Consider the following 13,463-nt stretch of genomic DNA (forward strand, 5'->3'; position numbering starts at 1 on the left):
CACAATTGGCAACAATATGACAAACATTAAACCATTAGAACTGGAACAGAGGTTGTTATGGTCAGTTATAGCACTTGCTCACTTGAGTTGCTCCTTTCTGCTAAGGCAAAAGGTATTCAGGAAGGAAGGAAGGAAGGAAGGAAGGAAGAAAGAAAGAAAGAAAGAAAGAAAGAAAGAAAGAAAGAAAGAAAGAAAGAAAGAAAGAAAGAAAGAAAGAAAGAAAGAAAGAAAGAAAGAAAGAAAGAAAGAAAGAAAGAAAGAAAGAAAGAAAGAAAGAAAGAAAGAAAGAAAGAAAGAAAGAAAAGAAAAAGAAAGAGAGAGAAAGGGAGTAAGACAGAAAGGGAGGGAGGGAGGAAGGAAGGAAGGAAGGAAGGAAGGAAGGAAGGAAGGAAGGAAGGAAGGAAGGAAGGAAGGAAGGAAGGAAGGAAGGAAGGAAGGAAGGAAGGAAGGAAGGAAGGGAGGAAGAAAGCAGGGAAGGAAGGAGGGAAGGAGGGAAGAAGGGAAGGAGGGAAGGAAGAAAGAAAGGAAGAAAGGAAGAAAGGAAGAAAGAAAGAGAAAGAAAGGGAGGGAGGAAGGAAGGAAGGAAGGAAGGAAGGAAGGAAGGAAGGAAGGAAGGAAGGAAGGAAGGAAGGAAGGAAGGAAGGAAGGAAGGAAGGAAGGAAGGAAGGAAGGAAAAAAAGAAACTAAAAGATCAAAGGTGATTACTTTGCAACTATACAAATACTTTGTATGGCTTCTGTAATTGCAATTAGATATTACCATGAAGCTAAATTTTCAGTGGGGTTTTTTTGTTCTTTTCATTCCTCTTCTCCTTTAGATAATGTGAGCAAAGCAACCACAAAAGCTTTTAACTTTCTTGTTTTCAGGCCATGTTTTTAAGGCAGAGCATCAGTGAGGTCACGTTTCTATGAACTGCCCTTCCAAACAACTTGCCAAGGGACTTGCTTCTACATTTGTAAGTAAAGGACACCAGAAAATGGATATTTCTGTGTGGACTTTTTTTTTTTCCAGGTAGAAAATTCTAATGAATGCTTCTTCTCTAACTGGAGGACTTAACATTGCCTAAGGACATGATAGATTTCATAAGACTGTTAAAGCAAGGAGTCAGTTCATATTATAAAGGTATCACACTACACTCAGGTTTCAAAATGCTGCAGGAGATTTTCAGATAACTATTAAAAGTAGCAATTTTATCCCCCACTTGGGAAAAAAAATAGATAATAGTTGTGCCACCAGCAAAATACTTTCTTATTAAGAGAAGAAAATCTTTAAGAAAACTTAATTTTCTTTCATTTTAAAGGAAATAATTCTGACCAGATTTCTTTATAACTAATTAAATTTTCTGTAATTTTAAATAAGATAAAACTCATCATCTTAAATGTAAAGCATTTTTTGTTTGTTTAGCAGAAATCATATATTGACTGCAAATAATGTAATGGATCCTATGGGATCCTGTGGCCGTGGCAGAAGTTCCATTGTTCATTTGGGTGGGGAATGGCTGAGAGCAGCCCTGAGGAAAAGGACCTGGGGGTCTGGGGTGATGAAAAGCTCAACAGGAGCCTGCAGTGTGAGTGCAGCCCAGACACAACCCTGTGCTGGGCTGCAGCAAGAGCAGTGTGGGCAGCAGGGCAAGGGAGGGGAATCTGCCCCTTGGCTCTGCTCTCCTCAGACCCCACCTGGAGTCCTGTGTGCAGTTCTGGAGCCCCCAGCACAAGAAGGACATGAAACTGTTGGAGAGCCATGAAGATGCTCAGAGGGCTGCAGCAGCTCTGCTATGAGGACAGGCTACGAGAGCTGGGACTCTGCAGCCTGGAGAACAGAAGGCTTCGAGGAGACCTTATAGAGGCCTTGCAGTATCTGGAAGGGGGTCAGCAAGAAGGCTGGGGAGGGACTATTGACAAGGTCTTCTAATGACAGGATGAGGGGTAATGATTTTAAACTGGCAGAGAGGAGATTCCAAGTAGATGTTAGGAAAGGGTTGTTTGCAGTGAGGGTGCTGAGACACTGGCACAGGTTGCCCAGGGAGGTTGTGGCTGCTCCCTCCCTGGAGGTGTTCAAGGCCAGGCTGGATGAGGCCTTGAGCTACCTGTTCTAGCGGGAGATGTCCCTGCCTATGGCAGGAGGTTTGGCATTGGGTGATCTTTGAGGTCCCTTCCAACTTAAACCACTCTATGATTCAATGATTTGCCTGTGGTTGCCATTGATGCTCATGTGAGAGCACTGTTACACCTAGATTTCAAAAAGTCTCTTGTCTAATGCTTTCCAGTATCTCACTGAAAGGCTTCTTCTCCATTTGACCTCTTCTCTGTTGTATTCCCCTCATAGAATCAATCAGGTTGGGAAAGAACTCCAAGCTCATCCAGTCCAACCTATCTCCTAGTCCTTTCCAATAAACTAGATCATGGCACTAAGTGCCTCATCCAGTGAAATAATATCTGGAAAGTCAGAACTAGGGTAAGGAATCAAAGTTCTGAAAACACATATTCTCATAGAGAGATGAGAACAGAAAAAACACCTTGGCTTAGCATACTGATTCTTAAACTTAAATAACAAAATTATATATCATGCCTTCCTGACTCAACAAGTTACTAAATCTTTAAAGGCCAAGAATTATGAGGCAGATGACTAAAACACACCTCAGAAAATGTTCTAACCAGTTTGCACTTAGAAAATATAGAGTAGAAGTGTATAGTGTCCCTTGAGTTCATGTGGTCTGTCACAGATGTAGCAAACTCTGCTTTCAGCCAAGTCTCAAAGCAAATTGTAATGGTGGTCCCAGTAACATAGACACTGCAGTCCTATTACAGCAGGGATTTGTAGTTGCCCTCAATATCTCACACAAACAGTCTGCTGCAAGAGTCCACAGATATAACAGACACCAGTTCAGCATCAGGAAGTTTGCAGATGACACCAAGCTAGGAGCAGGTCTCAATTGGTTGGAGGGTAGGAGAGCCTCGTAGAGTGACTTGGATGGGTGGGTAGAGGCCAATGGGATGAGATTGAACAAGGCCAAGTGCAGGGTTCTGTACTTTGGCTACAACAACCCCAAGCAGTGCTACAGGTTGGGGACAGAGCTGGGCCTGTTTAGCCTGGAGAAGAGGAGGCTCAGGGGTGATCTTATTACTGTCTACAATTACCTGAAGGGAGGCTGTAGCGAGGTGGGGGGTGGCCTCTTCTCCCAGGTAACCAGCAATAGAACAAGGGGACACAGTCTCAAGTTGTGCCAGGGTAGGTATAGGCTGGATATTAGGAAGAAGTTCTTCACAGAGAGAGTGATTTCCCATTGGAATGGGCTGCCCAGGGAGGTGGTGGAGGCACCGTCCCTGGGAGTCTTCAAGAAAAGCCTGGATGAGGCACTTAGTGCTATGGTCTGGTTAACTGGCTAGGGCTGGGTGCTAGGTTGGACTGGATGAGCTTGGAGGTCTCTTCGAACCTGTTTGATTTTATGATTCTATGATTCTATGACAGAGTGGCTGGGAGCAGCCAGGAAGAAAGGGACCTGGGGATACTGGTAGATAGTAGCTGAAGATGAGGCAGCAGTGTGCCCAGGTGGCAAAGACCTCCAAGATCATCCAGTCCAACCTAACACCAGCCCTAGCCAATCAATAGGCCATGACATACATACTCATTACTAAGCTTTTGAGAAGTTTGCTGAGGGATATCAGTCTATTCTTTGAGCTCAGACTTATTCCTGAAGTTGAGCTTTTGACTTTGAATGTATCCATGAAGGCATTAGATTGGTCTTACAGCTAGACCTAGAGAGCAAAGAGATACCTCTGAATAGTGAACTAAATCCAGATTTTGACTGCTGGTCTAAATTCCTGATGAGACACTGAAATATAACCCTATGACAACAACATATTGCTTGCTGCTTGTCTCCGTGTTCCTGGCATTACACTGGGCACCAGCCAAACTGACATTTCTTTTCAATATCAGGTATCCTTGATGTCATATTTGGGCCATTATTGCAAAGTCCTTATGTCTTAAAATGTTTGAAAAACACTTTTTCTGCAACAAAGACCTTTCTCCCCCTCCTTTTTATTTTCCCTTTCAATGTTGAATAGGTATAACAGCTTCAAAGATTCCATTTTTCTTGGAGGGAAAAAAAAACCCATCAAGCACAAACCATTTAGATAAAAGGGATGATTTACAATTTCAGTGCCTGCACTTTGCAGCTGTGTTGAAAAAGATCAAGATTTTCTATTCCTTTTTAATAAATTTTGCTTTTATAGAAGAAGAGTCTCGTGTAGTTTTAGTCCCTATTCATTTCTGTTTCCCAGTGGTACAGAAAGATGTGAAAGTGGGAAACAAAAATAATAACCATTCAGAGAAATGTATTCATGCTCAGAAAATGTCATGGACTGGCTTTCAGGCACATGACATACAGCAATGAAAGTAGGGTGGGATGTGGGAATTCTTTTCTTCTAACCAGGGGGTTTCTTATCTGTGTATCTGTGGTACCTTGCTGGTAAGCAAATTGACCTGCAATCTCTTTCTGCCTGCTTTAACCATATCGATTACAGGCTTGAAGCACCTCTTCAGAGTGCAGAGAAATCATAATTGATCATTCAGGAGCAAGACAATGAAATGAATATATTAACTCCTTTCATTTCCACACATTGAAATCTCACTGTGCCCTCTCATCACTGCAAAATACTGCTCTGAACCTTCTAGATTGAGATCATTCCCACTCCCCCTCACCATGCTTGGACATGGTTTATGAAATTGAAACTATGTTCTTTGAAATGTGAGCTCATGGAACTGGGAGAGCTTAACACCCAACAAACCAAACACCACTTTGGCTTCTTCAGAGTAAGTTCAAAAGTTCTGTGAAAAATCAGTCATGAACACAGCTAACTAAGCAACAGTTCTTTGAGTAGGTTTTGCATACGTGTGTTTGTTGGCTTTAGAGCAGAAAATCCAGGAGCACTTCTTACAATAACAACTTGAGAGAAAAATGTAACCACAACGTCGACATCCAACACCCAACAGCAACAACAATAATCAGTAATGAGAAAGAAGGAAAGGAAAAGAAGGAAAGGAAATAAAGAAAAGGTGGGAAGGAAGGAGGAAAGAAAGACAGAAAGAAGAAATGAAGGAAAGGAACGAAGGAAAGGAAGGAAAGGAAGGAAAGGAAGGGAAGGAGGGAAGGAGGGAAGGAGGGAAGGAGGGAAGGAGGGAAGGAAGGAAGGAAGGAAGGAAGGAAGGAAGGAAGGAAGGAAGGAAGGAAGGAAGGAAGGAAGGAAGGAAGGAAGGAAGGAAGGAAGGAAGGGGAAAAGAAAGGAAGAGGCAGGAAGGAAGAAGAAAAGAAAGGAAGAGGAAGGAAGGAAGGAGAAAAGAAAGGAAGAGGGAGGAAGGAAGGAGGGAAGGAGGGAAGGAAGGAAGGAAGGAAGGAAGGAAGGAAGGAAGGAAGGAAGGAAGGAAGGAAGGAAGGAAGGAAGGAAGGAAGGAAGGAAGGAAGGAAGGAAGGAAGGAAGGAAGGAAGGAAGGGCAGACCCTGAGGAATATGTGTCCCAAACATATGCCTAGACATTCTAGCCATATAATAATAGAGGAAGTGATAGCCAAGAGGCACCCATGAATCCCTTAATCCCATGGATCATTAAGTCCATACAAAGCCTTCTTTAGTAATCCCATCAGTATCACACATTTAGTGTCACCTGTTTGAAGGTCACATTAGTGATGGCACGGAAAACGCCTCCAGAAGAGGTACACACTGAAGGAGCCTGACACAAAGGAAAGAAGCTGTAAAGTGTGCATCACAGGGTGCTTTCTTCCCTGGCTCATGTCTTGACTGTGAAATTCTCCTTACCAAAGCCTTACCACAGGAGTGAAATCTTGACATTTACCAGTTTGTGTAGTTGCTGAATGCCCTGAATCATTTTTCTGTGACAGTACATACTTCAATGTATATTTCAGAGTATCTATATGCTTTCTGAACTTTATTATTATTATTGTATTTATCTATATGTATGTTTATATATAGGCTGGATGTTAGGAAGAAGTTCTTCCCAGAGAGAGTGATTTCCCATTGGAATGGGCTGCCCAGGGAGGTGGTGGAGGCACCGTCCCTGGGGGTCTTCAAGAAAAGCCTGGAGGAGGCACTTAGTGCCATGGTCTGGTTGATTGTCTAGGGCTGGGTGCTAGGTTGGAGTGGATGATCTTGGAGGTCTCTTCCAACCTGGTTGATTCTATGATTCTATGTTTCTGTATATACAGGTTATATGTACATATAAGTGCATGTGTGTGTGTATGCACATGCCACACTATATACTGTGTGGAGAGTAAGTCACTTGGACCATTCAAGATTCTGAGCATTTTCTTGATGGGACTGAAAATTTTACAGAGCCACTGCCCACTCATGATGTGTATTAACCTTTCATTACAAGTTCAGCAAAAATGGGTAAGGACTTTAATATAACAAAAAGCAGAGCATGCAGTATCACTGAGTAAGTGCCTCACAACACAGCACAGCACCCACAATTTATCCCATATAACTTTGTAACTAGTAATATAAAATCAGCAACACTGATAGAAGCATAGGCTTGATGTATACCCAACTGCCTTTACTGCCATCTAATTTTTTAGATCTGATTACTGACACACAAAATCGTTGCAATAAACATCCTATATTATACACATGAATGCTGTTTCATTCTTTGGGGCTAGACAAGCAGGAAAGAAAAGCTCACCGTTCTTCTTGTAGAACATGATTTCCCCTTTGAATTCCACCTTTTCCTCCAATGATTTCTCGATTTGAAGGATCATCTGCTCATTTGTCTCAGCACCAAGTAAAAACTTACAGCTGCAGCTCTTCTGCATGACTTCAGTTCGTGCAAATCCAGCAAGCTCACAGAAGCCATCTGAGCAATAAACAATAGGGAATCCCTTAGCCACCTGAGCATTTGCAAGGATGAAGTTACTGTCTGCAGAAGAACACAAAAGTAAAACATTAATTACAGTCTGGATTCCACATCATTTAACATAGAATCATAGAATCAACCATTTTGGAACCTGCAAGATCATCCAGTCCTACCTAGCACACAGCTCTGTCCAGTCAACTAGGCCATGGCACTAAGTGCCCCAGCCAGTCTTTTCTTGAACACCTCCAGGAATGGTGGCTCCACCACCTCCCTGTATCCCCTCGTTCCGTTGCTGGTTGCCTAGGAGAAGAGACCAACCCCACCTGGCTACAGCCTCCCTTCAGGTAGTTGTGGACAGCAATGAGGTCTGCCCTGAGCCTCCTCTTCTCCAGGCTGCACACCCCCAGCTCCCTCAGCCCCTCCTCACAGGGCTGTGCTCCAGGCCCCTCACCAGCCTTGCTGCCCTTCTCTGGACCCTTCCAGTATCTCAACATCTCTCTTGTATTGAGGAGCCCAGAACTGGACACAGCACTCAAGGTATGGCTTGAGCAGTGCTGAGTACAGGGGAAGAAGAACCTCCCTTGTCCTGCTGGCCACACTGCTCCTGATGCAGGCCAGGATGCCATTGGCTCTCTTGGCCACCTGGGCACACTGCTGGCTCATCTTCAGCTACTATCTACCAGCAGCCCCAGGTCCCTCTCTACCTGGCTGCTCTCAGCCACTCTGTCACCAGCCTGTAGCACTACTTGGGATTGTTGTGGCCAAAGTGTAGAACCCTGCACTTAGCCTTGTTAAATCTCATCCCATTGGCCTCTGCCCACCCATCCAGCCTGGCAAGGTCCCTCTGCAGGGCTCTTCTACCCTCCAACAGATTGAGACCTGCTCCTAGCTTGGTGTCATCTGCAAACTTGCTGATGCTGGACTCAGTCTCCTGGTCCAGAGCATCAATAAAGATATTGAACAGGACTGGGCCCAGCACTGATCCTCTGGGAGCACCAAGGATAACATTTCCTTCAGCTTCAAAAGCAGGCACATCTGGACATGTATTTAAAATCAAAGTCCCAGCTGCCTGCAAACAAAAATGCAACTTCTGCATTCACACATCTAGTTTAAAAGGAAGTTAGGATTAACAGCACCTTCATACAGTGGTTCCTCATGGGTAGAGATAGCTTATGTCATTGCATCCTCAAGCACTATTTTTTGATAGCTGCCTCTGAAATGGATGTTCATACATTAAAATGACCAAAGGAACAAAGGTTTGGACTTTTTTGAGAGTTTTCAAAGGTGTTATGTTTGCAGCCACTTAGACTGCTCTGCAGTCTGAACAGGCATGAAAAGCAAATCTCTTTATGCTTTCAATAAATTGACCTTTATCAACACTAAAAATAACTTCTTTTATATAGTGTTGCAAGGGAATTCTTAGTATCACAGAATCACAGAATGTCAGGGGCTGGAAGGGACCTCATCTAGTCCAGCCCCCTGCCAGAGCAGCATCACCTAAAGCAGATCACACTGAAACACATCCAGATGGTTGTTGAATATCTCCAGAGAGGGAGACTCCACAGCCTCCCTGGGCAGCCTGTTCCAGTGCTCTGTCACCCTTGCAGGAAAAAAAATCTTCCTTAGGTTCACAGGGAACCTCCTATGCCTCAACTTCTACTTGTCCTGTCATCAGCCAAGGAGAGCCTTGCTCCATCCTCCTAGCACTCACCCTGCACATCTTTAAACACATGAATCCGGTCACCCCTTAACTTCCTCCTCTCCAAGCAGCACAGCCCCAGCTGCCTCAGGCTCTCCTGATAAGGAAGAGGTTCAATTTCCTTAATCATTATTGTGGCTCTGTGCTGGACTCTCTCAAGCAGCTTCCTGTCCTTCTTGAGCTGGGGGGGTCTAGAACTGGATACAATACACAGAGCAGAGGGGAAGGAGAATCTCGCTTGACCTACTAATCACAGCCTTTCTAATCCACCCCAGAATGGCATTGGCCTTTCTGGCCACAAGAGCACACTGCTGCCTCAAGGCCACCCTTCCATCCACCAAGACTCCCAAATCCTTCTTCCCTTCACTGCTCTCCAGCAGGTCAGTCCCCAACCTGTGCTGATCCCTGGGGCTGTTCTTTCCCAGGTGCACAACTCTACACTTGTCCCTGTTGAACTTCATGCAATTTCTCCCTGCCCAACTCTCAGCCTGTCCAAGTCTCTCTGAATGGCAGCACAACTCTGCTGTGGCAGCCACTCCACCCAGCTTGGTGTCATCAGCAAACCTGCTGACAGTGCACTCTGTGCCCTTATCCAGGTCATTAATGAATACAATGGATAATACTGGTCCCAGTACTGACCCCTGACGAACTCCACTAGTTACAGGCCTCCAGTCAGGCTCTGTCCCATTGACCACAACTCTCTGACTTCTTTCCTTTAACCATTTCCCAATCCACCTCATTACTCTGGGGCTATATGGAATTGTTTGTCCTCTTTTTTTCTCTTATTTTTTTGAGGCAAAACCATTTCACCCCAAACCAGTTAGCTGTCTTCCAGAGCTCCAGTATACTCCTCCTATACAAAACAAGCACATCACAGATTCACCATCTTGTTACACCCTAATGCACTTCACAATTTTTCAGTGTTTGTAAAATGCAACTAAGGTGTACAAGAAACCTGAGATTAGTGTATTGACATCCACAGCAATCAATAAAAAAGGCAATGTTGTAAGTTGAGTTTGAAACCTGGGCAAACCCTGCAACCTAATAGAATCATAGAATCAGTCAGGGTTGGATCCTGGCCTGCATCAGGAGCAGTGTGGCCAGTAGGATAAGGGATGTTCCACTGCCCCTGTACTCAGCACTGCTCAGGCCACACCTTGAGTGCTGTGTCCAGTTCTGGGCTCCTCAATTCAGGAGAGATGTTGAGGTGGTGGAAGGTGTCCAGAGAAGGGCAACAAAGCTGATGAGGGGCCTGGAACACAAACCCTATGAGGAGAGGCTGAGGGAGCTGGGGGTGTGCAGCCTGCAGAGGAGGAGGCTCAGGGGGGACCTCACTGCTCTCTACAACTACCTGAAAGGAGGTTGGAGCCAGGTGGGGTTGGGGTCTTCTGCCAGGCAACCAGCAATAGAACAAGGGGACACAGTCTCAAGTTGTGCCAGGGGAGGTCTAGGCTGGATGTTAGGAGGAAGTTCTTCACAGAGAGAGTGATTGGCATTGGAATGGGCTGCCCAGGGAGGTGGTGGAGGCACTGTCCCTGGAGGTTTTCAAGCAAAGCCTGGCTGAGGCACTTAGTGCCATGGTCTGGTTGACTGGCTAGGGCTGGGTGCTAGGTTGGACTGGATGATGCTGGAGTTATCTTCCAACCTGGTTGATTCTATGATTCTATGATCATCTACTTCCAACCCCCCTGTCATGCCCAGGGACACCCTACCCTAGATCAGAAAGAGACTATTTTTGTCTCTTGCTGGTGTCTTTTTCCATGCCTTAAATGCTCATTTTCATCTTGCAGCAACAGTTCTAGAACTTTATGGCCTTTTAAAATTAGCATGGAGATCCTTTCCAGTTCTCATGCAGTTTTTCCCCCCTGTGCTTCTTTAGAACAAAGGAGAAAAAAAAAAAAAAAAGAAGCAAAAGTTTATGGGAAGAACATTGCATATAGAGGGAGGAAAGACTATTTTATGCCTATTGCTTATTAAGGAATATTTACCTTACAGCTTGCTAGCAGGAGCTTAGGAGCAGCCTATTCCCAAGACAGATGCCTCTCATTGTTCCAAATTATGTGCATGTGGATTCATGTGTATGTATTAAGGGAAAATACAATTACCTAACCCAGAATCCCTTGATAAATATTCATACATTTAAAGAGAAAAAAAAAATGAGCTATTTTAATGGAAAACTCAGGCTGATATGCCTAATCCCCACACAGGGATATATTATTCATGAGTGGGGAAAGGAAGGGCATAATTCATGAACTAAAACAGAGGAAAAATTGCTCTCTTCCAGCTTTAACTGTCACAGTAGTTCTACATCCACGAAATTCCAACAGCTTCAGCTGTGTTACTCTTTATTTACACAGGGTGTAATATGCTGTGGAGGATACCAATAAGATTTCAGTCTTTCAAAGACAAATAGTGAGGTTTATTACCACAATCAGGTCACTCTTAAGACTTTGCTTCAGATGCCTTTTGCCTAAATCCAATTAAAGTATTTTAATCAATTATTGTTATATTAAACCAGACTTTTCTCATTTACCACATAATATGCTCTTAAAATTCATTCTGGTTCAGTGCAGTGCTTGACTTAGCCTGTCACTTTTATATGCCTAACTAGGGAATAAGTATCATTACCATTCATGCACCGACATGCTGCTCCCTCTGTCAACACAAAACCAAATCCCCATTGCCAAAAGAATGAAAATTCTATGCTTGCAGTGCAATTTAGTGACAGCTACAGTGCAAGAACTGCACTGCAGATTATACATTCCAAGCCCATCTCTAACTTAAGTAATTTGCACCTGAGTTTCTTATTGTTTAAAATATAATTATGTGATGCAAAGACATTTTGCTGTCTACAACTACCTGAAGGGAAGTTGCAGTCAGATGGGAGTTGGTCTATTCTTCCAGGCAATCAGCAACAGGACAAGGGGACACAGTCTCAAGTTGTGCCAGGGGAGGTCTAGGCTGGATGTCAGAAGGAAGTTCTTGCCAGAGGCAGTGATTTGTCTTTTTATGTTTTGTTAATTAGCCTTAATTTGTAAGTACAGTTCTACCTATGTTAGCTTCATTTTTATTTGCTGTGCTTAAACTCAATTCCCTATGGCTTTTGCTCTCTTATAATTCAGCTCTGTGTCCAGTCCTGGGCCACTCAATTCAAGAGAGATGTTGAGGTACTGGAACGTGTCCAGAGAAGTGCGACAAAGCTGGTGAGGGGCCTGGAACACAAACCCTATGAGGAGAGGCTGAGGGAGCTGGGGGTGTGCAGCCTGCAGAAGAGGAGGCTCAGGGGCGACCTCATTGCTGTCTATAACTATCTGAAGGGACATAGAAGAGGTTTGGTCCCTTCTCTTAGGCAACCAGCAACAGAACAAGGGGACACAGTCTCAAGTTGTGCCAGGGGAGCTCTAGGCTGGATGTTATGAGGAAGTTGTTGGCAGAGAGAGTGATTGGCATTGGAATGGGCTGCCCAGGGAGGTGGTGGAGTTGCCGTCCCTGGAGGTGCTCAAGAAAAGCCTGGATGAGGCACTTAGCACCATAGTCTAGTTGGCTGGACAGGGCTGGGTGCTAGGTTGGACTGGCTGAGCTTGGAGGTCTCTTCCAACCTGGTTTATTCCATGATTCTAAGAGATGAATTGCTGTGAGTTGCATGAAGTAGAATATGGACCACGAAAAGCACAGAGTAAGGAAGATGCACTTGGAGTGCAGGAGTGTATGAATATCATTATGAACAAGAATAGACTGGAGCTTACTGAGCACATCATGACTTTATGAAAAATCTAAGATGACCAAACTCTGCTGTCATTTTCACTGAAATAAACCTGCAATACTTTTAGTTACTTTCATATTCATAGAAGAAAAACATTTATTTTTGAAGGTTAATCCAGTGTCATCTAGAATAAGAGGAAATCTTTCAATTATCTCAGATAAAGCCTGGAAGCCAAATTTTGCTGAAGTTTTTGAGTGCAGTGGAAAGACATAAGAATTATAATTTTTTTGTTTTCTTAAGTCTGAAGTTCAAAAACAGTGATGAAAATACACCTGTGAGCCCTGGTGCATTTTAAAGAAACAGATTTTCTGTTTAATCATTTATTGACTTCTCTGATTTACTTTCATAGCTTGAAACCTGTACTATCACTTGTGATTCCTAGTGTAAAGCACCAGAAAGTATTTCAATGAAGGAGAGCTGATGATGAAATTTATGACATTGAGTCTTCCTGTGATGCTAAGAACAAAACTATCAACAACCCCCAGCAATGCTACTGGCTGGGGACAGAGTGACGCAGCCAGGCAGAAAGGGATCTGGGGGTGCCTGTAAACAAAAGGCTGAACATGAGGCAGCAGTGTGGCCAGGTGGGCAGGAGAGTCTATAGCATCCTGGCCTGGATCAGGAACAGTGTGGCCAGTAGGACAAGGGAGGTTATTCTGCCCCTGTACTCAGCACTGGTCAGGCCACACCTTGAGTGCTGTGTCCAGTTCTGGGCTCCTCAATTCAAGAGAGATGTTGAGGTGCTGGAAGGTGTCCAGAGAAGGGCAAGAAAGCTGGTGAGGGGCCTGGAGCACAGCCCTGTGAGGAGAGGCTGAGGGAACTGGGGGTGTGCAGCCTGCAGAAGAGGAGGCTCAGGGCTCCTCATCATTGCTGTCCACAACTACCTGCAGGGAGGCTGTAGCCAGGTGGGGTTGGTCTCTTTTCCCAGGCAGACAACAGCAGAAGGGGACACAGTCTCAAGCTGTGCCAGGGGAGGTTACATCCAGGCTGGATGTCAGGAGGAAGTTGTTGTCAGAGAGAGTGATTGGCATTGGAATGGGCTGCCCAGGGAGGTGGTGGAGTTGCCATCGCTGGAGGTGTTGAAGCAAAACCTGGCTGAGGCACTTAGTGCCATGGTCTGGTTGATTGTCCAGGGCTG

The 13,463-nt window shown here is 44.5% G+C and overlaps 1 protein-coding gene across 1 annotated transcript in view; it reads right to left on the minus strand.

Annotated features, from left to right (window-relative positions):
• KCNH8 (potassium voltage-gated channel subfamily H member 8) overlaps positions 1–13,463 on the minus strand; it is a 237,309-nt gene that overhangs the window by 136,301 nt on the left and 87,545 nt on the right. Inside the window, exon 3 of the mRNA XM_064167040.1 lies at positions 6,693–6,926. Within this exon, the coding sequence (XP_064023110.1) occupies positions 6,693–6,926 (234 nt within the window). The remainder of the gene's footprint in view (positions 1–6,692; positions 6,927–13,463) is intronic.

This window comes from Pogoniulus pusillus, chromosome 28 (genome assembly GCF_015220805.1).
Source record: "Pogoniulus pusillus isolate bPogPus1 chromosome 28, bPogPus1.pri, whole genome shotgun sequence".
NCBI lineage: Eukaryota > Metazoa > Chordata > Aves > Piciformes > Lybiidae > Pogoniulus > Pogoniulus pusillus.